The 27887-nt window shown below is 41.8% G+C and overlaps 1 protein-coding gene across 1 annotated transcript in view; it reads right to left on the reverse strand.

Annotated features, from left to right (window-relative positions):
- Window positions 1-633: 633 nt before the first annotated feature.
- The window catches only part of HELLS (helicase, lymphoid specific), a 65896-nt gene continuing 38642 nt past the window's right edge, over window positions 634-27887 (reverse strand). Inside the window, exons 11-22 of the mRNA XM_038743678.1 lie at window positions 24608-24804; window positions 21235-21331; window positions 12705-12866; window positions 12274-12416; window positions 11835-11973; window positions 9259-9342; window positions 8099-8218; window positions 7246-7362; window positions 6169-6328; window positions 3436-3532; window positions 3267-3343; window positions 634-1210 (exon numbers count right to left, since the gene is read on the reverse strand). Of these exons, the coding sequence (XP_038599606.1) occupies window positions 1116-1210; window positions 3267-3343; window positions 3436-3532; window positions 6169-6328; window positions 7246-7362; window positions 8099-8218; window positions 9259-9342; window positions 11835-11973; window positions 12274-12416; window positions 12705-12866; window positions 21235-21331; window positions 24608-24804 (1488 nt within the window). The 3' untranslated portion in view covers window positions 634-1115. The remainder of the gene's footprint in view (window positions 1211-3266; window positions 3344-3435; window positions 3533-6168; window positions 6329-7245; window positions 7363-8098; window positions 8219-9258; window positions 9343-11834; window positions 11974-12273; window positions 12417-12704; window positions 12867-21234; window positions 21332-24607; window positions 24805-27887) is intronic.

Below are 27887 nucleotides of genomic sequence, written 5' to 3' on the forward strand. Positions count from 1 at the left end.
TAAATACGATTGAATGACTGAATGAAATCTCCTGATCTTTCCAATTGGGAAGAACATAACAGCAGCAGCAAAAACAACAACAGGGCTTGAGAGCTACAGAAGGGGCTATTTGAAGGGAAGCAAGCTATTTAGGTGTCTCTATATGTTGCCAACTTGTACTTCCCAAGCGCTTAGTACAGTGCTCTGCACACAGTAAGCGCTCAATAAATACGATTGATGATGATGATGATGATCCCTATATATTAGGATACAAGTCAGAAGGGCATTGTTGTGGTCTGATACGGAATACCGGGCAACATACACCATTGGCCTGACCCAGCAGTGACACTACCTTTGATTTTCTTGTTAAAGTTTCCAATAATTTCCACCCTAAAATTTTTTTTATCAGTGTGCTTTACAAGTTTCATCTTCTCCAGGCTGCTTTTTGGACCACGGCTAGCAGGTGGCCAGCAGAAGGGAAAGGAGGGCAAAATTAGCTTTAAATGACCCAAATTTGATCGCAAATTCACCCTGCCTATGGGTACAGATCGCCTCCTTCTCATCCACGACGTAGGTGGTAATTGGAAGACTACATACGTACACGCTACCTGGGGATATTTTGGACTGTGCATGCAAATACTTAAATTAAGGCCATTAAAAGAACAAAGAACATTTATTTGGCAAAATATCTTGCAGCAATTGACATTTAAAATTACACAATTCTCTTTATGAACAAAATGAAACTTCCACCTCCCCACCAAAAGCTTACTCCGTAACTGAGTTGCTATCACTGGTCAATCACATTACAATACTGAGAAAAACAAAATGTATGTATGCAAGACTTCCACAGGAAGATTGTACAAATCTGGCAGTCGCAACATATATCACAAAGTGTGCTACCGGAACACAAACGTTAACTGAAAACCTGAATATGTGTAAGTTCTTTAAAAGGTCAGAGGGGCTACATCTATCGAAATGCAACTTAGTCACATTAGGTGGTCTATATTACAAGTAACTGAAAAGAGATATTTGAACCAGATTTCAAAACCAATTGAGATAAGTCGCTATATATGAACAAAAATCTCGGCAATACGGCGCTTTGCCATTTTTTAAAGTCAGCAATAAATGGATCCAAATTAAAACATACACTCTGCACTTGAATCCTCAGAGTTTTCCAAGACCTTGAAAATCCCCATCTTCTCTTTAATTGGTACAGAGGTCTTCATTTGATCTGAGAGAAAAATGGAAATCAGTTCAGTTTCCGCCGTCTAAACAACCTTTCAAAACGAACATGGGGGAAAACGTTTTTTAGGGAACTTTTTAAAAGTTAATTCCGTCTTCAGAGTACTGTGATGAAGGAATGAAAAGTAAAACTGGAAAAAGTGATCATATACTTGACACAGTTAGATCTACTATAAAGACAGTGGTCTACATTTCTCCCTGCCCCTTGGTAACAAGAGCAAAGTTTTGTTTATTGTGCTGCGGCCAACACTTTCTTCTTTACATCCTCACAAAGATCATCATCATCAATCATATTTATTGAGCGCTTACTGTGTGCAGAGCACTGCACTAAGCACTTGGGAAGTACCAATTGGCAACATATAGAGACAGTCCCTACCCAACAGTGGGCTCACAGTCTAAAAGGGGGAGACAAAACCAAACATACTAACAAAATAAAATAAATAGAATAGATATGTACAAAGATCAGAATGGTAAGGAAGCAGGATAAAGAAGACCTTAGGGGGGTTGTTAACCAGCTTTCAGAAGGATAGGCTATGGATTTGGACCCCCCACAACCCCAAATAAGTCCCTTGATGAGCTTCTCTGCTTGCCCTCGCTACCACAGGCCCTGCCCGGGGAATAATAATAATTTCTTTAGCGCTTCTAGGTGCCAAGCACTGTGGGCTCACATTCTTAATCCTCATTTTACAGATGGGATAACTGAGGTACAGAGAAGTGAAGTGGCTTGCCTAAAGCCGCACGGCAGACGAGTGGCGGAGCTGGGTTTAGACCCAAGTCTTATTCCATGATGCCAGCAGAGACAGTGACTGATCCAAATGAATTTTGTGGGGATCGAGAATGTGACAGACAAATGAAAGGGGATTGGTTTATCCGTGAAAGCCAGAGGACACAGAGAAACTTGAAATTATTAGGAAATGGGACCAGCGACCGCTGTTTTAGAGAAGAAACAGTAATAAAAGAAACAGAAAATAATAGGTCCAGTCAACAAAGAGTGCAAAGCACTGTTCTAAGCGCTGGGGGATACAAGGTGATATGTTAAGGGAGGGTTTTTTGTACTTTCCAACTTAGAAAATATAGTCATTTTTTTCCATTGTGGCCTAGAAGAAAGAGCATGGGTCTGAAAGGAGGCCTTCCCAGACTGAGCCCCTTCCTTCCTCTCCCCCTCGTCCCCCTCTTCATCCCCCCCATCTTACCTCCTTCCCTTCCCCACAGCACCTGTATATATGTATATATGTTTGTACATATTTTTTACTCTATTTTATTTGTACATATCTATTCTATTTATTTTATTTTGTTAGTATGTTTGGTTTTGTTCTGTCTCCCCCTTTTAGACTGTGAGCCCACTGTTGGGTAGGGACTGTCTCTATATGTTGCCAATTTGTACTTCCCAAGCGCTTAGTACAGTGCTCTGCACATAGTAAGTGCTCAATAAATACGATTGATGATGATGATGATGAAAGGTAGGAACCCCTCTGCCACTGGCCCACTGGGGCCCTTGGGCCACTTGATTTCTCTATCCCCATTTTAAAAGGTGAAGAAACTGAGGCCCAAGATTTCTTCAAACACATCATCATCAACTGTATTCACTAAATGCTTACTGTGTGCAGAGCATTGTACTAAGCACTTGGGAGAGTAAAACAGAATCTGTAGAAAAGTGCCCTGCCCACAAGGAGTTTACAGTTGAAAGGGGGAGACAGATACTATAAACAAATAATTTATAGTATGTAATTGGAAGTGGTAACAGCAAACAGCAAATGTGCTCAGACTAGTGCTTGATAGTCTTGAAAAAGCTTAACAATCCATAATAAAAAGAATAATAAAATACTTGAATTTTCACAGAAGTGTTACTGTGGAACACTGCTAGACTGTGAGCCCACTGTTGGGTAGGGACCGTCTCTATATGTTGCCAACTTGTACTTCCCAAGCGCTTAGTACAGTGCTCTGCACACAGTAAGCGCTCAATAAATACGATTGATTGATTGATCGATTATTTGGTAAGGCAAATCCTTTGTGCAACTGCTTTGAAACACAAAAGTACAACTTACCAATTAGATCACTTCGATCTAACAACAGCTCTAGATCTGCATCACTAATCACCTTCTCTCTTGATCCTTTAACTTCTCTGTAAAAACAGAAGGTACAATGTACATTTTCATTGTAACAACAGAAACATTACAAGGTAGGTTCTAACGGGATTTTCGAAATTCAACATACCTTTCGTAGTCCCGAGATTTAAGTAACTCAATCAGTTCTTTGGGATCCAAACAACGTTTTGATTGGTTCAATCCTGATTTTCCACCCTTGAATTGATCTAAAAGTATTAACAGAAATGAAATTTTCCAATTAAGCAAGTCCCTTAAAATCACAAGGAGGAAACCCCCAACCCCGCGCTTATTCAACTTGAAAGCTAATGTGTCCTGTTCAGAAAAACAATACCTAACACAGCATGCAGATTATTTTTTAAGAGCCCAAACTTTTCTCCCTGCAAAGAAAAATAGTAAAAATCCAAAATAAAAACATTCAATAATGCAAAAATGTTTGTTCCATCTTTTAGTCTGAATGCTCTCTTCTGGTCACTTTACAGCAAACGTGTTAGGTTTAATCAATCGTATTTATTGAGTGCTTACTGTGTGCAGAGGACTATACTAAGCACTTGGGAGAGTACAATATAATAGAATTGGTAGACACATTCCCGGCTCACTATGAGTTTACAGTCTCCGGGGAGAGGGGGAGACAGACATTTATATAAATAAATCACAGTTATGTACGTAAGTGCTGTGGGGCTGAGGGAGGAGTGAATAAAGAATGCAAACCCAAGTGCAAGGGTGACACAAAAGGGAGGGAGAGAAGACCAAATGAGGGCTTAGTCGGGGAAGGCCTCTTGGATGAGTTGTGCTTTTAAATAAGATTTTGAAGGTGGGGAGAGTGATTTTCCGTTGGATATGAAAAGCCAGAAGCAGGATGTGAACGAGAGGTCGGCAGGGAGACGGATAATACTGAGGTACAGTGAGTAGGTGGGCATTACAGGAGTTAAGTGTGCGGTCTGGCTTGAAGTAGAGCAATCAAGCTGCACACAGTAAGCGCTCAATAAATACGATTGATGATGATGATGATGATGACGAATCAAAGAGGGATGGTGGGGGGTGAGGGGAACGGAGATTTCCGTTTGACGTGGAGGTGGACGAGCAACCACTGGAGGTTCTGGACGAGTGGGGAAATATGGACTGAGCATTTTTGTAGAAAAATGATCCAGGCAGCAGAGTGAAATATGGAGTGGGGAGAGACAACAGACAGGGAGGTCATCAAGGAGGCTGACAATTGAATTAGTTCATTATTTTTCCTTACACATCAATCGCATTTATTGAGCGCTTACTGTGTGCAGAGCACTGTACTAAGCACTTGAATGAAAGAGTTTCCTAAAAGCAGTAGGGTGGAGAAGGCAGACTGAAAAGTGCATACCCACACAAATCAATGATATTAATTGAGCGCCTGCGCACACAACACTAAGATCATGAGAAACCATCAATAACAAGAGCTTACAATCTAAGGTGGGGACAGCCAGCCATAAATTATTTCAAATAGTGGGAAAACATGGCTATAATAGATGGCGGCATGGATGGTTGAGGGTGAAGTAGCTTAATAACTCATTGAATATTTGAGTATTGAGTATTTTATATATTGAGTATAAAATACTCAATATTGAGTATATTGAGTATAAATATAAATAATATATAAATATAAATAAAATATTGAGTATTTTATACACGTAAGCGCTGAGGCTGGACGTAACTAATCCTAGGTACTACAGGTAGCTCTGAGCACTCTTCTCCTCCCCACTTCATCTAGCAGGAGTACCAATATACATCACCACTCTGCTGGGAAGCCCAGATACTTGCTTTGGGCTGAGGGAATTCTACACTGCTACTATTACTACTTGCCCAGCTTCCTAGGAGTTAGAGAAGCAGTGTGGCTCAGTGGAAAGAGCTCGGGCTTTGGAGCCAGGGGTCGTGGGTTCAAATCCCGGCTCTGCCAACTGTCAGCTGTGCGACTTCGGGCAAGTTACTTCACTCCTCTGTGCCTCAGTTCCCGCATCTGGAAAATGGGGATTAAGACTGTGAGCCCCCCGTGGGACAACCTGATCTCCTTGTAACCGCCCCAGCGGCTTAGAAAAGTGCTTTGCACATAGTAAGTGCTTAATAAATACGAATGAATGAATGAATGAATGAATGCCATCATTATTATGATTATTATTATTAGGGGCGGGGAGGGGGTGAGGGGAGAATCACACGCTGAGCGGCTGTTGAAACTCTGGAGCTGGGGCTGCCAGAAGGCAGAGGAGGGGCCGTCTTTATTTATTTTTTTTTTTGATGGCATTTGTTAAGCGCTTACTATGTGCACAGCACTGTTCTAAGCGTCTTCACTGTCTGTGCTCCTGTCTCTCTCTCCCCTCCCACTTCCTTGTTCAGCCAGCCATCCTGCCAGTTGGAAACCTGACAGGCTGACATAGTGGGCATTCTCACTTTAATGGAGACTTTCCAAACTCACTTTCGTCATTCCAGTCTGAATGTGCTATACACAGTGGCTCGGATTTGCGACGACCACACGGTCTCCGAGACGACAGCATCTACACGCTGGGCCCGTCCCTTCTCCCGAGCTCAGATCCGTTCGCTATTGTTCCTTCAGGACTTGGCTCTATTTCTGACTTTAAAAAGCGGTTCTACACCCCACGCAGTCTGAGGGTGGGGAGGAAGAAGCTCCTTCCGTTGCAGACATCTGATGAAGTGATTAGTATATTTCGGCCCTGCCCGGTTAAGAAATTGAAGCACAAATGATTGAACCCTGCTGGCGCCAATAAAAGACATCCTGTAAAAACAACTACCAATGTGGCACTGACGTAACCAAACCCACACTTCAAGTGTCTTACTCCACATCGCTTAATTTACTCACTTTTATGAATAATCAGTTTTTCCAGTTTTCTCTTGGCGGCCGCTCGCTCCACAATTTTCTGATCGACGGTGTTTGCTGTCACAAGGCGGTACACAACAACTGGTTTTGTCTGGCCGATCCTGTGACACCTGTCTTGGGCCTGGAGATCGGACTGAGGGTTCTGGAAATGAAAAACATTGTGGAAATATTAATTTAAATAACACAGCCCTTTCAGGAAGTTAATGTCCATGCTTTTCTTAGAGAAAGGAGTGAAATGGCCAACTCTTGAAGGACATTAACTAAAGTATCAACAAGGGATTTACTTTCAATGGGACTCAAAGGAAATGTTAACACTATTGGAGAGAGCACAGGCACGTGGGAGTCAGGAGGTCATGAGTTCGAGTCCCGGGCCCCCTCCTTTTCTGCTGTGTCCCCTTGGGCAAGTCACTTCACTTCTCTGGTCCATAGTTACCTCATCTGTAAAGTGGGGATTGAGACTGTGAGCCCACGTGGGACAGGGACTGTGTCCAACCCCATTTGCTTGTATCCACCCCAGTGTTTAGTACAGTGCCTGGGACATAGTACGCGCTTAACAAATGCCATAATTATTTATTTAAGAGGAACAAAATCGATATTACTCAGGATAACATACTTCATTTACTCTTTAACATACTCATTTACTCTTTAAAATCTATGGAGAAGCAGCGTGGCTCAGTGGAAAGAGCCCGGGCTTTGGAGTCAGAGGTCATGGCTTCAAATCCCGGCTCCGCCAACCGTCAGCTGTGTGACTTTGGGCAAGTCACTTAACTTCTCTGTGCCTCAGTTACCTCATCTGTAAAATGGGGATTAAGACTGTGAGCCCCCTGTGGGACAACCTGATCACCTTGTAACCTCCCCAGCGCTTAGAACAGTGCTTTGCACGTAGTAAGCGCTTAACAAATACCATCATTATTATTATTATTATTATTATTATAGACTCTACTAATCACTTGCTTAAGCAGTTATGCTGAACTAAAAATGCTTTTTCAGTAAGAATTCAGTCCAGTTAGAAAAGTTCGAATGCAAAACCTAAGAACCCAATTTTCTCCCACAACTTACCCAGTCACTATCATATATGATTACGGTGTCTGCCGCAGTTAAATTAATACCAAGGCCGCCAGCTCGTGTACTAACTAAAAATATGAAAACCTCAGGGTCTGTGTTGAACTTGCGCATCTGAAAAAAGAAAAAAAAAAACCTAAACAAAAGGGCACACAAGTAATATAATTCTTAAAGCCGCTTTGTATTTTCTTTTAATTTAACCATAAATCCCCCGAAGGATACCTTCACATAACAGTAAGGACCCTCAATGAGCTTTCAATCTCCCCACCTCACTATCTCACTCAGAAGATGGAGTAATAGGAGGTAAATGCTCAACGAAGAGGAAGATTGGAGCTGGTCCTTTATTACTGCCTACACTCTTTCACTTCCTCTCAGCCCCTCCTGCCAGAAGTGGACTTCAATTAATTGATCAATCAATGGTATTTGAGCAACTACTATGTGCAAAGCGCTTTTACAACTCAACAATGTTCCCTGCCCACAAGCCCTAGCAGACTTTCCCTCCTCTTTGCCTGGTTGGTGGCGGGGAGTGGCGCGGGAGGAGAGAAGGTGCGGGCCCTTAGACGATTCTCCAGTTTCTGATGTGTATTCTACATCTATGTTGCTGCCTTGTACTTCCCAAGCGCTTAGTACAGTGCTCTGCACACAGTAAGCGCTCAACAAATACGATTGAATGAATGAAAAATTTCCTTCCTCCTATTTTTCTGCTAACTCGTTAGCTATAATGGCTGATATTTACTGAGCAAAGAACTGCCTGTCTTCCATCTCCTCCATAACCCAGATAGTCAATGTTTCTGAGGTTTCCTTCAGGAAACAACCCCTACCTGGAAGCCACAAACCCTTAAACACTTACATTTTCTTCTCTTGCAGCATAAGACATGGAACCATCCAACCTGCTAAAGCTAAAGCTCCTTAGATAGCAGTAGTCCATTAAAATGTCCAACATCATCGTCATTTGTGAAAAGAGCAACACCTAAAAGAGCAACATGTAAAGAATTTGGAGTCTTTGCAGCAGCAATTTTTGGTCAGCAATGTTGTCAAGGATTTCGGTATCATACACAAATTCATGGCCAGACGTAAGCCCCTGAGGCAAGCTGAGCCCTGAAGCTCTGGGTTCAGAGAAGGCCTGGGGCTGACAGTAGCCAAATCTCACCCACAGGCTTCATGCCCTAGTCCAGAATTGTTAAAGCTGGCCATGGCCTGGCAGAAATGAGAGTAAGGGGATGAGAAATAAGGGTAGTTAAAGGGACAAAGAGAAGAAATCTGGTAGAGAGAAACAAATAGAGAATAAATTAGAAAAAAGAGAAAGAAGAGGAGAGTAACAAAACACGTTTTGTTGTCTGTGTCCCCCTTCTAGACTGTGAACCCGTTGTTGGGTAGGGACCATCTCTATATGTAGCCGATTTGTACTTCCCAAGCGCTTAGTAAAGTGCTCTGCACACGGTGAGCGCTCAATAAATAGTACTGAATGAAAAGAAAAAGGGTGGAAGACTCAAAGGTGGAAGAGATATAGAGAGGAAGAGAGTTTCGGGAAAGGAAAAGAAGAGATGAGGAAGGAGCCTGGAGGAAGAGAGACAAGGAAAGAGAAAAACAGGAACAATCAAAGGGCAAAGGGATGGAGGGAAGAAATAAGGAAAGGAAAAATAAAGCAAGTAAGTTGGCAAAAGAAGATTGCAAGAGGAAGTTTATTACACTATAAAACAGGCAAGGAGGAAATAATATATAGTAATGGCATTTTGTTAAGCGCTTATTCATTCAATCATATTTACTGAGCGCTTACTGTGTTCAGAGCACTGTACTAAGCGCTTGCACTGTACTAAGCGCTTGCAATGTACTATAGGCCATGAACTATTCTAAGTGATGGGGTAGATACAGTCCCTGTCCCATATGGGGCTCACAGTCCAAGTTGGAGGGAGAACCGTGTACAGAATAGGAAGGCATACTAATATACTACACTAGGAGTCAATTTATTGTTTCCTTTGAATTAACTGTGAATCAAACCAAAGAAAATACCTTGTGACCCCGCTTTTTGAGTTCTGGTAGCATGCGGTCTAAAATTAAGAATTTTCCTGAATTTGTCACTAATTCTTCATCGACCTTAAAGGAGAGAAAAGAGGAAAATGTAGTAAAATGTTAAGTCAGGCAAATATTTAAGCCACACTAATTATCTTCCACTATTATTTCTATTTTTTTGTTGTGGGGGGAGGGATACAGGGAGTAGAAGCATAAATTAACAGGACTTTAAAAAGGGATTGCTATGAAGCTAAAGCTCATTTAACTATTCAGGCTGATTAATGCTATTCAATTAAGCCTGTGCAGAATGTCATAAACTTAATCAGAATGCTTTAGGTTTAATACTCTCAATTCTAATTCTAATACTAATTCTAATATTCTAATACTAGAATCTTGAAAAGAGACTTAAATGAATCCCTTAATCCCTTAAATCCCTTAAATGAGTACAGTAAACAAAGTGTCCATGTATAGCTCCTCTGGCACCCAAGCAATATAACTAGGAAAGGACTGCATTTAGTTCTCTTCTGTAATAAAAATTTGTGCTCAATAAGTGAACAGTACACATTGACAATTTTTCAAAATCTAACATGAGGAGGATACCAAAGAAAAATACACAATTTAAATATTAAATAATTATACAACATGAGCCCTGGCTCATGAAAGCACTCTAAAAAGGTTGCTCTTAATTTATTCCTAAAAGAAAAAAAAAAATCACTTTACAAAGCTAGTTTTTCGACTTTGAAAAAAGTGTGATGATTGCTTAAAGGAACTCTTTCTTACCTATCCACATAGACTGTATATAAATAGTAAGTATAGATTTAAAAAACTGATTGCTCATAAGACTGAATTTAATTCTCATCCTCCAAGGTTTCTATCCTCAACAGGATTGGGACAGTAATGCGAGTCTGCCTAATATCTAATTGTTCAGTGCATTACAAATATGGGGAAATAGTGTGGCCTAGTGGAAAGATGACAAAATTGGGAGCAAGGAGAGCTGAACTCTCTTCTCAGGGTCTGTGACCTTGGTCAAATGACAACTTCTCTACGCCTCAGTTTCCTCATCTGTAAAATGAGGATAAAATACCTGTTTTCCCTTTTTCAGACTGTTGTCCCATATGGGAAAGAGACTATGTCCGTTCTTCTGATTATCTGATTTTTAATCCAGCCATTAGCAGCACATGCTCAGTAAACGGTAAGTGCTTAATACCACAGCTTTCATGATTTTATGATTAAGATGCAGCGCTCAAAAGTTTTGTCATTCAACACTATTAATTTAAATAAACAATAGTCTAGTTACAGAAAGCTCAATCATATTTACTAAGTGCATCTTAAGTGCTGTACTAAGTTCTGGGGAGTTCTAAATTCTATTATTTCCTCCTGTTTGTAATATTCTTTAGTGTCCGTCTCCACAGCTAGACTGTAAACTTGAGGAAGGCAAAGATCATATCTACTCCTTTTAAAACGTTCTCTCAAGTGTCTAGCACAGTAGTTTGTACATAGTAGGCACTCATTAAATGCTACTGATTGATTAAAAAAATACAATCTCCATCCACAATAATCTTACAGACTAAGGTGGGCCGGGGAGGGAGAAAGACAAACCCAAAATTAATTTACAGATAGGAGATAAAGAGAATGAAAAGACTGGATAAGTGAATATATAGGGGTTTTTTATTATGGTATTTGTTAAGCACTTACTGACAGGCACTGTATTAAGCACTGGGGAAGATACAAGCTAATAGTAATTATAATAATAGTAATAATGATAATTATAAGAGAAGCAGCGTGGCTCAGTGGAAAGAGCGTGGGCTTTGGAGTCAGAGGTCATGGGTTCAAATCCCGGCTCTGCCAATTGTCAGCTGTGTGACTTTGGGCAAGTCACAACTTCTCTGTGCCTCAGTTACCTCATCTGTAAAATGGGGATCAAGGCTGTGATCCCCCAGTGGGACAACCTGATCACCTTGTAACCTCCCCTGTGCTTAGAACAGTGCTCTGCACATAGTAAGCGCTTAATAAATGCCATTATTATTATAGTATTTGTTAAGAGCTTACTATACGTCAAGCACTGTTCTAAGCACTGGGGTACATACAGGCTAATCAGGTTGGACACAGTTGGATCCGATTTTACAGATGAGGTAACAGGCACAGAAGCTAAATGACTTGCCCAAGGTCACACAGCAGACAAGGGCAGAGCAGATATTAAAATCCAGGTCCTTCTGAATCCCCAGGCCTGTGCTCCATCCACTAGGATATGCTGCTTCTAAGTGCTTAAATAGAGTATATGAATGAATGTATTTCTTCAAAAGTTAACAGATGACTGTGGGTGCAAAAAAGTTGCTGGATTGGAGGGTATGACCTGGGACGAAGAAAATTAAAATGGGGGGGGTGGTAGGGAGGAGGAAAAGGGGAGGTGAAGGAGGAGGAAGAAGAGGGGGAGGAAAGGAAGAAGAACATTCAGGATGGAGATGAGTTTTAGCCGACTGGAATCAATCAATCAATCAATTGTATTTATTGAGTGCTTATTGTGTGCAGAGTTTCAGGCTGGTATATGCTCATACCACTTGCTTTTAGCTACTTACCTGGAACTCCTGAGTGGCAGGATCTAAAGGATACTCAATGAGATATGGGTGGTTGCAGCACTTACGAAGCAGCATCATAATGTTTTGTAACTTAAGGTTCACTTCTGAATCCACTGGACCACTGATTTCTACAAGGGGCCTAGCAAAGACACAGAGCATATCAATTCATTAATTAATCAACCGCATATGAGTGCTTACTGTGTGCAGAGCACTGTATTAAGTGCTTGGGAGGGTACAATATGCCAAAGTTAATAATAATAATAATAATGATGATGGTATTTGTTAAGCATGGTATTTATTAAGCGCTTACTATGTGCAAAGCACTGTTCTATATTCCCTGCCCCGAAGGAGCTTACAGTCTAGAGAGGGAGCATATAAATAAAACAAGCTCTCAGAACACTAATCATTTAAAAGATGTTCAGGTTTGTTAACTACACACCTCTCTTGTTCCACCTCTTGTTGCACTTGATTAATTAATTTTTCCAACTCGTCGGAGTTATCACTTTCTACTTCTCGGTAATTGATCACTTTCCTACTCCGGCGCTTTGGTCTTCCTGTTGGACTCAGTTCAGTCGTTTCTTTCTATGGGAAAAACAATAAGAGCAACTATTTTCTAAATGCCAAAAAGGACGCTGTATGTGGGCATGCGCATGCATGCAAATTAGATAATCACAGTTATTCAAAAGATGAAAGAACTAAGCAAGGTGAAGAAATCCCCTTATCTTGGAGGACACCCCCACCACCACCACAAAAAACAACCTAAGCTTCTGTTTTTCACTGTCAGCAATTTCATCCGACATCGACAAAATGTCCAGAGGTGCACAAACTATACTTCATACATCACTGAATTGAACTGAATTTTTAAAATACCTCAGTGGATCCAAACATTTTTGCAATGGTGCGGTTCACAATGGCTGTGTAGAATGTTTCCTGTTTCTTGGAAAGAGGTGCATACACCACTACTTCTCGTTTCGGGGGAACCTCGAGAGCCACATCCGATTTTAGTCTTCTCAGTAAGAAAGGAGTTAGAATCTACAATTTAAACATAAAGTAATCATATGACCATGAAGAGCTCGCCTCAATTCGAGGGACATTCAAAAAAACTTCTAGACCTCGTTATTTTAACTTCCAAAATGTAAACAAAATTAAGCAGCAGGGCCTAGTGGAAAGAGCACGGGTTTGGGAGTTGGAGGATATGGGGCAGAGAAGCAGCGTGGCCTAATGGATAGAGCATGGCCCTGGGAGGAGGACCTGGGTTCTGATCACGGCTTTGCCACTTGTCTGCTGTGTGACCTTGGGCAAGTCACTTCACTTCTCTGGGCCTCGGTTCCCTTATCTGTAAAATGGGGGTTAGGACTGTAAGCCCTGTGTGGAGCAGGGACTGTGTCCAACCGATTAGCTTGTTCTAAACTAATCAATCAATCAATCGTATTTATTGAGCGCTTACTGTGTGCAGAGCACCGTACTAAGCGCTTGGGAAGTACAAGTTAGCAACATATAGAGACAGTCCCTACCCAACAGTGGGCTCACAGTCTAAAAGACTGTGAGCTAACTAATCTAATCTAATCTAAATCCAGCACTTAGAACGGTGCTTGGTACATAGTTACTATTATTCTTCTAAATCCTGGCTCTGCCAACTGCCCGTTGTGTGACCTTGGGCAAGTCACTTAACGTCCCTGTGCCTTGGTGTCCTCATCTGAAAAATGGGGATTCGATACCTGTTCTCCCTCCTACTTAGACTGTGAGCCCCATGTGGGACAGGAACCGCTCCGATCTGATTAGCTCCTATTTTTCCTGGTGCTTAGAAAAGGGCTTGACCTGTATGAAGCGCTTAACAAATACCATAATTAATATAATCATTATCAGTACCATTTGTTGTTCCGAGGCACAGCACTGTTCCTTTGGAATGCCGTTGGAATATTAACCAGTGTGGCCTTTTCCAGAGAGAAAACCTCCCGCTTTGGCATTCTCTGCTTCACGGCCTTCCTTGAGCAGTGTGGCTCAGTGGAAACAGCCCGGTCATGGGTTCTAATCCTGGCTCCGCCACTTGTCAGCTGTGTGACTTTAGGCAAGTCACTTCACTTCTCTGGACCTCAGTTCCCTCATCTGTAAAATGGGGATTAAGGCTGTGACCCCAGGTGGGACAACCTGATCACCTTGTATCCTCCCCAGTGCTTAGGACGGGGCTTTGCACATGGTAAGCGCTTAACAAATGCCATCATTATTATTCCAGCGCTTAGAACAGTGCTTTGCACATAGTAAGCGCTTAACAAATACCATCATTATTATTATTATTGCGCATTCCAGCTTTTTTGCAGATGGCCGGTTGGGATTTTGGCGCTCAGCTTCCAGCCTTTGAGTATAGAAACTGGTTTCCTTCTGTAACTGGACTGCTAATAATAACAATTGGTGGTATTTGTTACGGGCTTACTAGACGTCAAGCGTAGTCAAGCACGGGAAGCAGTATGGCCTAGTGGAAAGAGCACAGGCCTGAGAGACAGAGGACCTGGGTTCTAATTCCAGCTCTCACACTTGTCTGCTTTGTGATCCTGGGCAAGTCACTTAATTTCTCTGTGACTCAGTTACCTCATCTGTAAGATGGGAATTAAGTCTGTGAGCCCTTTGAGGGAAGGCGATCGTGTCGAATCCGATCATATTGTTTCTTCCCCAGGGCTTAGTAACAGCATCCGGCAGGTAGTAAGCACCTAATACCATTTTTTTTTTAAAAAAAGCTTACAGCGTGTCAACCACTGTACCAGGCACTGTGAGCCCTTTGAGGGAAGGCGATTGTGTTGAATCCGATCATATTGTGTCTTCCCCAGGGCTTAGTAACAGCATCCGGCACATAGTAAGCACCTAACAAATACCATTTTTTTAAAAAAAGCTTACAGCGTGCCAACCACCGTACCAAACACTGGGATAGGTACAAGATAATCAGGTTGGACACAGTCCCTGGCCTCATGGGGTTCAAAGTCTAAGCAGGAGAGGATAGATTTTAATCCCCATTTTACAGATGAGGAAATCGAGAGACAGAGAAGTGAAGTGACTTGCCCATTTTTTCCTCTCCTCCTCCCCACCCCCGCCGCCCTACCTCCTTCCCCTCCCCACTGCACTTGTAAATATTTGTACAGATTTATTACTCTATTTTACTTGTACATATTTACTATTCTATTTATTTTGTTCATGATATGCATATAGCTAGAATTCTATTTGTTCTGTTGATTTTGACACCTGTCTACCTGTTTTGTTTTGTTGTCTGTCTCCCCCTTCTAGACTGTGAGCCCCTTGTTGGGTAGAGACCGTCTCTATATGTTGCCGACTTGTACTTCCCAAGCGCTTAGTACAGTGCTCTGCACACAGTAAGTGCTCAATAAATACAATTGAATGAATGAAGGCACAACCAGAAACATCCCTTTGGATGACCAAAAGCATTCCGACATTTCACATGTTCCCAATTTTATTGTTTGTTCCATTTCTTTCCACTCCCATATTAACTAAAACAGTTATGCAATGTTTGCTTGCCCCTCTGCAAATACCAGAGTTACGCTGAAGAGGATTTATGGAAACCAAATTTCCCTTCCATTCTATTTCTTTACCTACTGTATACATATAACTTAAATTTTACTTAAATTTAATATAACTAAAATGAAATCATGGGATTCAATAAGTTTACCTATTTCTTTACTTATATATTAATATCTGTCTCCCTCTCTAGACTGTGAGCTCTTTGTGGGCAGGAATGTGTCTATTTGTTGTTATACTGTACTCTCCCAAGCATTTAGTACAGTGTTTTGCACTCAATAAATACAACTGAATGAATGAATGAATGAAATTTAGATTCTATTTCAGGATCTGGTACTATCTGACTTGTGGCCGACAAATCAGAGTTGATGCTACTAGAAGCAGCGTGGCTCAGTGGAAATCAATCAGTCAGTCAATCAATCGTATTTATTGAGCGCTTACTGGGTGCAGAGCACCGTACTAAGCGCTTGGGAAGTACAAGTTGGCAACATATAGAGACAGTCCCTACCCAACAGTGGGCTCACAGTCTAAAAAGGGGGAGACAGAGAACAAAACTAAACATACTAACAAAATAAAACAGAATAGATATGTACAAGTAAAATAAATAGAGTAATAAATATGTACAAACATATATGCATATATACAGGAAAGAGCACGGGTTGGGAGTCAGAGGTCACGGGTTCTAATCCCAGCTCCGCTATTTGTCAACTGTGTGACTTTGGGCAAGTCACTTAACATCTCTGGGCCTCAGTTAACTCATCTGTCAAATGGGTATTAAGACCGTGAGCCCCATGTGGGACAAGCTGATTACCATGCATCTCCTCCAGTGCTTAGAACAGTGCTTGGCACATAGTAAGCGCTTAACAAATGCCTCATTATTATTATTATTACTAGGGTTATACAAAATGTTGATGTCTCCCTCTCCCCGCCCCCTTGGGGCATTGAATATCTCAATTGTTCAGCATGACCTAGTGGAAAGAGCATCAACCTGGGAGCCAAAGGACCTGGGTTCTAATCCCAGTTTTGCCAATTGCTTGGGCATGCCATTTAACTTCTCTGTGCCTCAGTTTCCTCAACTGTAAAATGGGGATTAAATACCTGTTCTCTTTATCTCTACCACACTGGGACAGGTGTTGTGTCCAACCTGATTAATGTATAACTTCCCCAGCACTTAGAACAGTACTTGACACCCAGAAAGCACTTAAATAGCATAATGATAATAATAATAGTAGAGTCCACTGGACACCAAGTCCCCTCAAGCGAACCTTGGGAATAGAGTTGAAATCAGCATTGATGAGGAATCTGCTCCAATTTGGAGCTGCCCTAGGATGGCCCTGAAGGTCAAAAGGCCTGAACAGGTGAATCACATGCCTCCTCAAAAGATTCCCATCTGCTCAGGAGAGTTCCTGGAATGAATAAGGTATCACTCCACATTTCTTTCAGTGCAGTGAGGGACTGATTTAACCACTTGAAAGCACGGTAAAAGCTGGCCCATTGAGCCTAGACTACCCTACAGGAATGGTGCTCTCTCAGAACCTGGAGTGTTAGTTGAGATGAGAGGGGTTTGATGGATTAATTAAGGTTTATTGTCATTGTTATTGTCCCCCTTTTAGACTGTGAGCCCACTATTGGGTAGGGACTGTCTCTATATGTTGCCAAATTGCACTTCCCAAGCGCTTAGTACAGTGCTCTGCACACAGTAAGCGCTCAATAAATACGATTGATTGATTGATTGATTGATTGATTGATTTACACAGAAATGCAAGGAGAGCCAGACTCCTTGATGCTTTTGGGTCTGACAAATGTTGCAGAGGAAAAATCTGCAAGGCATTGGAGTCACCCTGAAGAGGTGAATACTAGAAAGATTTATTTGATCTGGGGCAGTCAAATCAATCTCCCTACCCTATTCTACTTCCCTTATGCATCATCAATGCTTACCTATCTCTCAGCCTACTCCCTCCCTCCTGCATCTTAAGTCTTTTCTCCTTATGCACTTTCATACTCATCCCACCCTCACGGCTCTTCCGTCTACATCCTTATACTCTGTTGCTTCCTTTAACTAAGATTTATTTTATTGTCTGTCTCCCCAACTAGTTGTACGCTCATTGATCCCCCTTCTAGACTGTGAGCCCACTGTTGGGTAGGGACTGTCTCTATATGTTGCCAACTTGTACTTCCCAAGCGCTTAGTACAGTGCTCTGCACACAGTAAGCGCTCAATAAATATGATTGATTGATTGATTGAGGGCAGGGACTGCATCTACTGTACTCTTCCAAGTGCTTAGTACACTGCTTTGTACACAGTAAGTGCTCAATGAATACCACTGATTAATTGAAGAAAGCAAACACCTGCCAAAACATGAAAGCCCTTAACATTCTTTGGTGATGAACTCTATAAAATACAATATAATTTTTTAAGCCACACTAACTTAAAAGTTAAGCCCTTAACATTCTCTGGTGATGAACTCTATAAAATACAATATAATTTTTTAAGCCACACTAACTTAAAAGTTTTCTAAAACTAATTTCTCTAATAAACTTTATCCTTGATTTAGACCAGAGATGTTCACACTTTTTGAAGAAACTACATCCCTGTAGTTTCACCTGAAATGCTTCCTCATAATGATGATAATAATAATAATAATGCTATTTGTTAAGCCCTTACTATGTACTGTGTACTTTGTAAGCATTTACAGTCTTAATCCCCATTTTACAGATGAGGGAACTGAGGCAAAGGGAAGTTAAGTGACTTGCCCAGGATCAATAGCGGGCAAGTGGCAGAGTCGGCATTAGAACTCAGGTCCTTCTGACTCTTTCCACTGAGCCATGCTGCTTCTGTTACAAAGAAAAAGTTGAATAAAAATACAAGACAAGGAAAAATAAGATGGGAGGTGAGGGGAGAAAAATAAGTACGGGGAAGGAACAAGAATCAGCAAAAATAATGAATGGTGATAAAAAGGATGCAAAATTGAGTCAGAAAGAGGACAAAATGCAGAACAATAAGAGCAGGAGCAGCAAAGTGAAGTCAAGGAATAACTTTTCAAATTTCATTACTACAGCCACAGGTATTGGTGGCAAAAAATATTTTAACAATATGTGACCTGTAGACATTTGATATCCATTTCATATCCCCCCGCCCTACCTCCTTCCCCTCCCCACAGCACTTGTATATATTTGTACATATTTATTACTCTTTTTACTTGTACATATTCACTACTCTATTTTATTAATGATGTGCACAAAGCTATAATTCTATTTCTTCTAACGGTTTTGACACCTGCCTATATGTTTTGTTTTGTTGCCTGTCTCCCCCTTCTAGACTGTGAGCCTGTTATTGGGTAGGGACCCCCTCTACATGTTGCCGACTTGTACTTCCCAAGCACTTAGTACAGTGCTCTCCACACAGTAAGCGCTCAATACGATCGAATGAATGAATGAATATCCAACCCCACAGCGCTTACGTACGGACTTATCTTTAAATTATAAGTGATTTCTTCAAATAATACCTGCCCCCACCCCCAGACTGTAAGCTCGTTATGGGCAGGGAACGTGTCTGATAATTTTGTTGTACTGTATTCTCCCAAGTGCTTAGTACAGTGCTCTGCATGTCACCTTATTAATCTCCTACTACAACCCAGCCCTCACACTTCATTCCTCTAATGCTAACCTTCTCACCGTACCTTGATCCCATCTACCCGGCTGCCAACTTCTCACCCACCTCCTTCCCCTGGCCTAGTATGCCCTTCCTCTTCATTTCAGACAGACAATCACCCTCCCCACTTCAAAACCTTAATGAAGCACATCTCCTCCAAGAAGTCTTCCCTGATTAAGCCCTCCTCTCCTCTTCTCCCACTCCCTTCTGCGTCACCCTGACTTGCTCCTTTCATTCATCCTCCCTCCTAGCCCCACAGCACCTACGTATATATCCATAATTTATTTATTAAATCCATTTATGTATATTAATGTCTGTCTCCCCCTCTAGACTGTGAGCTAGTTGTGGGCAGGGAGTGTGTCTGTCTGCTGCTGTATTGCACTCTCTCAAGCGCTTTGTACAGTGCTTTGAGCATGGTAAGCGCTCAATACATACAACTGAATGAATGAATGAATACATATATTAAGCACTCATTAAATACCACTGAGGGAGTCTCCCTTGAGGAATGTCAAATGAGTCCTGAGACTTGAGGACCGAGGATCTACACAGCTGAATTATTTTGCCGGTGGCTTGCTCGGCAGCTTGACCCTGCCAGTTATTTTCCCACCGGGGCACAGGGTGGGATGAATGAGAAGATAGTAATAGTAATAATAATAATAATGGTATTTGTTAAGCGTTTACTATGTGCCAAACACTGTTCTAAGCACTGAGGTAATCAGGTTGTACCAAGTGGGGCTCACAGTCTTAATCCCCATTTCACAGATGAGGTAACTGAGGCACAGAGAAATTAAGTGACTTGCCCAAAGTCACACAGCAGACAAGTGGCGGAGCCGGGATTAGAACCCACATCCTCTGACTCCAAAGCCCATGATCTTGCCACTAAACCATGTTGCTTCTCATATATGCATATATATGCATATATAATCCCAGAATGATCCCCCTCCCCATCCCCCCTGCCCTACCTCCTTCCCCTCCCCACAGCACCTGTATATATGTTTGTACAGATTAATTACTTTATTTATTTTACTTGTACATATTTACTACTCTGTTTACTTTATTGTGTTAATATGTTTTGTTTTGCTGTCTGTCTCCCCCTTCTAGACTGTGAGCCCGCTGTTGGGTAGGGACCATCTCTATATGTTGCAAACTTGTAGTTCCCAAGCGCCTAGTACAGTGCTCTGCACACAGTAAGCGCTCAATAAATACGACTGAATGAATGAATGAATATGCACACATCTTCCGATACCCCCGGAATATACAGTGGAGCTAGAATCAAAGGAGCAGAGCAGCGGCAGATGGAACCAAGAGACGAGAAACTGCTCTTTGTAGCTACCGCCAATTTCTAGAAGGTTGTGCCCCCTGAATATCTGGAGTTTCTTCCTCCAACCCCATTAATAGAGACCTGAACTTTGGTGAGATGGATAATGACAGGAGCAATTTATCTGTTGTTGCCCCCAATTTTAATATCCTAAGATTATCTTATTGTTGGTTGGTGAGTTGGGGAGGAATCGTTTCATCATTGCATCTGCGATACGACAAAGGAAAGCCTGGGCAGTAGGAAGACATGGTCCATGCCCTGCATTTAAATTATTTGAGGACATGGGCCGTATCTTCTCAAATCCATGTTAAACCCCCACAGTGCTTAGAACAAGGGTATGCACATAGGATGTTTAATTTTTGATGATGATATACCATTATTTATTATTCTATTTATTTATTTATTTATTTTGTTTGTACATGTCTATTCTATTTATTTTATTTTGTTAGTATGTTTGGTTTGTTCTCTGTCTCCCCCTTTTAGACCGTGAGCCCACTGTTGGGTAGGGACTGTCTCTATATGTTGCCAATTTGTACTTCCCAAGCGCTTAGTACAGTGCTCTGCACATAGTAAGCGCTCAATAAATACGATTGATGATGATGATTATCAAAATGCTTCCACAGGATTTAAGATAGCAGGCTACTTCCAATCAATAGCACTTATTGGGCATTTACTTTGTACACAGCACTATACTAAGACCTTGGAAGAGTTTCAAGAGAGATAGTAGACAAGCTATCTGCCCTCAAGGTGCTTACAATCTAGCCGCAGAAGCAGACACTGAAATAAATTATAAGTAGGCATAAGCAGCAGAGTAAATATTAACCCAAGAAACATTTGTCACTAAACCATAACAAAATGACATCCATGATTTCTAGTGGGCAAAGAGATAATCAAAAAGAAAATTAAGACCTGGTGCAGCATGTGTAAGATGTTCTGTTCTCTTTCTTTCGCAACGATATCCTCCGCAATTTCAGTAAGACTAGTTATGTCGAACCAAGACTCGAAGCTGGAGGGAAACAAAAGAATTAAGTCACCAAAGAGCCATAAAATACAGAAATTTTCATATTTAAAGAGGTAGTTACTATTGAGGAATATTTAATCGGTCTTCGTCTCTAGAATGTAAGCTCCTTGTGAGCAGGGAATGTGTTTACCAAGTCTGTTATGGTGTACTCTCAAGCACTTAATTCAGTGCTCTTCAGGGTTGGTACCCAATAAATGACCGATTGACTTCTTTTATAGTGTAAATGATAGCTGCCAACTTTTCATTTTGAATGTGGGGGCAAAATGAGGGCAGGCTTCAAATATTCCCTAACCTTGGCTTCACTGTCACTGTCCTCCCCAAGTTCTTCTCCTATCTCTCTGACTGCTGCTCTTCAGTCTCTACCTCTGGCTCCTCCTCTGCCTCCCACCCTGATAGTGGGGGTGTCAAGCTCAGTTCTGGGTCCCCCATCCTATTCTCCACCTCCACCCACTCCCTAGGAAAACTCATTCCCTCCAACAACGTCAACTAACATCTCAACACACGGTTCCCAAATGTATTATCTCCAGCCTTAAACTCTCTCCTTTTCTGCAATGCTTTCAACGGTGTTTGTTAAGGGTTCACTATGTACCAGGCGCTGTACTAAGCACTGGGGCAGATGCAAGACAATCAGGTTGGACACAATCCATGTCCCAAATGGAACTGATGGACTTAATCCCCATTTTACAGATACGGCAGCTGAGGGACAAACTGACTTTCAGGCCTGTGCTCTATTCACTAGGCCACACTACTCCTTCCTTCAGGACATCTCTGCCAGGATGGATACCTCCATCTTAACATGTCCAAAACATAAGTTATCTTCCCATCCAAATCCTGTCCTCCCATTGACTTTCCTCTCACTGTAGACAGCATCATCATCCTCCCGATCTCACAAGCCTGTAACCTTGACATCATCCCTCTCATTCAACTCAACATATTTACTCGGTCACCAAAGTCTGTCGGTGCCACCTTCATAACATCGCTAAAATCCACCCTTTCCTCTCCATCCAAACTACTACCGTTCTAATCCAAGAACTCTTCAATTCCAACCTCATCAGCCTCCTCTCTGACCTTTCTAAAACCTGTCTTTTCCCTCTCCGCTACATATTTCACTCTGCTGCTTGGATCATTTTTCTGCAAAATCATTCAGTCCATATCTCCCCACTCCTCAAATAGCTCCAATGGTTTCCCATCCACTTCTGCATCAAACGAAAACACCTTACCACTGGTTTTAAGGCATTCAATCCGTTCTCACTTCTACCCTACCTTGTTGATCTCCTAATTCAGCCCCACCTGTGCACTTTGTTCCTTCAACGCTAATATACTCTCAATACCTCGATCTCTTTTATATCAATCAATCAATCTTATTTATTGAGCGCTTACTGTGTGCAGAGCACCGTACTAAGCGCTTGGGAAGTACAAGTTGGCAACATATAGAGACAGTCCCTACCCAACAGAGGGCTCACAGTCTAAAACCGATCCCTTCCCCATGTCCTCCCACGGGCCTGGAACTCCCTCTTCACCTCCAACAGTTCACTATCCTCCCACATTCAAATAATGTTTGATAATTATTGTATTGTTTAAGGGCCTACTATGTGTCAAACACTTTTCTAAGCCTTAGAGTAAATATAAGTTAATCCGGCCAGATGCAGTCCCTGTCCACGGGAGGCTCGGAGTAAGTAAGAGACCAGGATTCCCATTTTACAAATGAGGAAAATGAGGCACAGAGAAGTTAAGTGCCTTGACCAAGGTCACAGAGAAGAGCCAAGATTAGAACTCAGGTCCTCTGACTCCAAGCCCCATGCTCTTTCCACTAGGCCATGATGCTTATCCAAAGCCATTCAAAAATCACATCTCAAAGAGGTCTTCCTGGACTAAGCAAGCCTTTATTTCTCCTACTCTCTCTCCCTTCTGCGTGGCATATCCACTTGGATCTATACCCATTAAGCACTCGATATTCACTACACCTTTAACCCCAAGCACTTACATTCATATCCTTATACTCTATTTTCCCTATCTGTAATTTATTTCAATGTCTGTCTCACCCCCTAGACTGCAAACTCCTTGTGGGCAGGGAACATATCTACTCTCTTAAGTGCTTAGCACAGTGCTCTACACCAAGTAAGAGCTCAATAAATGCCATGGATTGATTGACTGAAAGAGCTAAGTCTAAGAAGCCAATATTTAGGGTATTCTCAACCCTGACTGGAAACTCTTAGGACTTTAGTTAGAGACCTAGGAAAAGTAGGTTTGGAGTAATGCTCAAAGGACTGTGGGGCCAATCACCCACGTGAGTTGACACCTATGACGTTCAAAACCTACAGTGCATGTTAAGCTGCTACTCCGAATATTCCATTACAAAGTGGATAGTTATACCTCAGTTTCAAGGTAGTAATAACAAGAAATGGGTATGTTAACAACTGAATATATTATGGTCCCATTTCAAGCGCTTAGTACAGTGCTCTGCACACAGTAAGCGCTCAATAAATACGATTGATTGATTTCCTTCCTCCTAGAAGATACTGTATATTCACTTTATTACTAGATCAACTAATGAATATTTAAGAGCTTATGTGTGCACAGCACGGGTAGTAAACAATTACCTTCAAGATGAAAAACTGTAACTACCACTTTTTAGGACAATCCAATTAGAAGAAATTACTACCTCATTGTATTTCTATCAATTGCTTTATATGTGCTCTGCTTCAAAATAACAAATAGTGCTTGAAGGTATGATCATCTATATTTTAAAGTCTTCAAGATTTGTTCCTCCATTTTCTTAATTTTCATTTTTGAAGTACAGGCAAAAATCCAAACATTGTTTAGGAATAACGGTAGACTGAATTGTACAAAATTCACAGTACTGATTATTTTTGAGCTAGATTAGGGACGTGAAAGTTGAGGGTACCCTAAGTAAACTTTGTAAAGATTTAATAACTATGATATCTGTTAAGCGCTTATCATGTGCCAAGCACCGTACTAAGCACTGGGGCAAATTCAATATAGGTCAGACAAATATGTCCCCAACATGGGGCTCATAGTCTAAGTTGGTAGGAAGAATAGTTAGGTTTATATTAATTAGATACACCTGTACTAATATAGAACACCTACAACATACTTTTAAAAGGAAACCAGTGAAAGTTCATTTGCTTCATTTAGCTCTGGAGAAAAAAAAGTCACATACAATCTGTTCTTGAGCACTGGCTCTGAGATGCCAAAAATCATTAGGAATCCAAATACGCCTATGACTCTAGAACCACCTACCTCTTCAAGTCATCAAACACATCCGGCAGCAGGAAGTTAAGTAGTGACCACAGCTCTGCTAAGTTGTTTTGTAAAGGAGTACCAGTCAAGAGAAGTTTATTGTCAGTATTAAATCGTTTTAGCTCCTGGATGAGACGGCAATTCATGTTCTTGATCCTGTGTCCTTCATCTACAATCAAGTATTTCCAATAGCAGTGCTAGAGAACGAATTAGAAATAAGAAAGGGGGAGGGAATTGTGGCAGCTTTTCATAGACTAGAAATCCGTGTATAAAACAAATTAATATTATTGAAGTTCATGACTTTCTTCTCATGAGAAGGCACTCTTGTTTAGGATTAGCTGTAAGGCTCCAGTGGGCCCTGTCAGTAGAAGTCAGGGGACTCGGAAAGCCACATTTAGCCTTCTACCCATTTTCCGCAGAACATGCACACTGTATGTAACCTTTCCCTCCAGGCACAATCAAGGTTATTTTTAATTGGGATAGACAAGACCGCAGAAGGAATGGAGTTGGGAAAAAGTGCCACGAAAAGCCATTACAAAGTATGGTCTGGAGCAGTGGGCCCGAGACAAATGTCCAGGTTTGTCTAGTAGTAGACAACCATGGGATCCATTCCATTCCCAAATCTTGACCTTCTTTACTGCCACTCTCGCCCCAAGAAAATGGTTCCAATGGGGACATAGTTGTAAAGACTAGGTGACTCCTGGTGACAAATTTCCAAGGCTACTCTCTCAACTTCTTCATCTCTCTCATCTCCCAGGTTCTATCTCTGGGATGAACCCACTGTTGTAGCACTCTCCTTTAAACCAACAGGACAAAGTGACTATGGTAACAAAAAAGGCTGTAAAAAGGGAAAGCCCATAAAGAGAGGCCCTTCAGGAGCAAACAAGAAGTTGGAAGTCCTTGTAAGATGCTTTCCAAGTATCTTTTTGGCCTGCCTAAAGTTAACAACAGAGGATTTTTCAAATACAACTAAAAAAAACCCAGCTAGCCTATCAATGGGATCCCATGATGATTGTTGTGTAAGAGATGCACTCAGGAATGAAAAGTAGATCAGTGAGAGGGTCAATAAATTCTTTAATTTGATTTCTGTGAGGACAGTAGATTCCCACATCCTATATTTTTTGTTTTAACGGCATATCAAACTGAATCAAACTGTTATGTCAATACAAGGGGTCACAAAATTGATCCCTTTTCCTTCCTACTTGTTACTTATTTTAGTGCCTGTCACTCAGCTAGATTGCAAACTCCTTGAGGGCAGGGATCATGTCCATTAATGCTACTATACTCTCAACAAAGCAGGCACTCAATAAATGCTATTAACTGACCAATGAACAAATCACCAGGACAAGATAACATCTTCCCAATAATTCAGAAGGAACTGGAGGGAAAGTTGTAGGATTCTGGGACAGTGTAGTCTATGAATTCCCCTCTAGACCGTAAATTCCTTGTTGGCAGGGAACATGACTACTGCCTCTGTTGTACTGCACTCTCTCCCAGAGCACTGTACTACGTGATTGGGAGAGTCCAATATAATAGACACATTCTTTGCCCAGATGTGGCATAGATGGAAGGGGAATTCCAGGCCACAGGGAGGACGTGAGAAAGGGTTCAGTGGTGAGATAGATGAGATTAACACACAGTGACAAAATGTTGTCACTAGAGGAGCAAAATGTGCGGGTAGTGCTATATTAAAAGATTGGTGAGATATGGCAGAAAGGGGCCAAGTGATTGAATGCTTTAAAGCCATTGGTAAAGGGTTTCTGTTTGATGCGGAGGAGGAAGGGCAATCAAAGAATGTGGAGATGGGAACTGCACAGCTTTCAAGAAAAATGATCTGGGAAATGAAGTAAGGACTAGAGTGGAGAGAGACAGGGGACAGGGAAGTCAGAGAAGAGGCAGATGAAGTAGTCAAGACAAGATATAATAATAATAATGATGGCATTTGTTAAGCGCTTACTATGTGCAAAGCATTGGGGAGGATACAAGGTGATCAGATTGTCCCGCGTGGGGCTCGCAGTCTTAATCCCCATTTTACAGATGAGGTAACTGAGGCACAGAGAAGCTAAGTGACTTGCCCAAGGTCACACATCTGACAATTGGCAGAGCTGGGATTTGAACCCATGACCTCTGACTCCAAAGCCCGAGTTCTATCCATTGAGCCATGCTGCTTCTCAAAAAAATGTTTAATAACATTTATTAAGCACTTACTGTGTGCAAAGCACTGTACTAGCGCTGGGGAGTATACAAGGTGATCGGGTTGTCCCGCTTGGGGCTCACGGTCTTCATCCCCATTTTCCAGATGAGGGAACTGAGGCCCAGAGAAGTTAGGTGACATGCCCAAAGTCACACAGCAGGCAAGTGGCGAAGCCGGGATTTGAACCCATGACCTCTGACTCCAAAGCCCGGGCTCTTTCCACTGAGCCACGCAGCTAAGGGCTTGGGTCAGCATAGCAGCAGTTTGGACGGAGGCAGATTTAAGGAATGTTGTGAAAGGAGAACTGACAGGATCTGGTGACAGACTGAATATGTGGGTTGAATCAGTCAGTCAGTCAGTCAATCGTATTTATTGAGCGCTTACTGTGTGCAGAGCACTGTACTAAGCTCTTGGGAAGTTTGAATGAAAGAAATAAGTCAAGGACATCAAGTTACAGGCTGTGAGACAGGGAGGATAGTGGTATTGTATAGAGTGATAGGAATGACGGGGAAGGCATAGTTTGGGTGGGAAATTAAGTTATGCTGTTTATGATGTTTAATTTAAAGTATTCATTCGATTGTATGTATTAAGCACTTACTGTGCGCAGTGCACTGTACTAAGCATTTGGGAACGTACAAATCAGCAACATACAGAGACGGTCCCTAGCAACAACGGGCTCACAGTCTAGAAGGGGGAGACAGACAACAAAGCAAAGCATCAGCAGGACGGCCAGTTAGAGACGTCCTGAAAGCAGGAGGAAATGCAAGACTGCGGTGGAAGAGAGACATCAGGGCTGGAGGTGAATTTGGGATCATCTGCGTGAAGATGGGAATTGAAGCCATGGAAGTGAATGAGTTGTCCAAGGGAGTGGGTGTAGATGGAAAATAGAACGGAAGTCCCCGAACTGAGCCTTGAGAGACCCCCCTCACGCACACTGTCAGAAGGTAGGAGGTAGAGAAGGAGCTTGCAAGAGACTGAGAAGGATCAATCAGATAGGAGAATAATAATAATAATAATAGGCATTTGTTAGCTTACTATGTGCAAAGCACTGTTCTAAGCGCTGGGGAGGATACAGGGTGATCAGGT

This window comes from Tachyglossus aculeatus, chromosome 3 (assembly GCF_015852505.1).
Source record: "Tachyglossus aculeatus isolate mTacAcu1 chromosome 3, mTacAcu1.pri, whole genome shotgun sequence".
NCBI classification, from domain to species: Eukaryota; Metazoa; Chordata; class Mammalia; order Monotremata; family Tachyglossidae; genus Tachyglossus; species Tachyglossus aculeatus.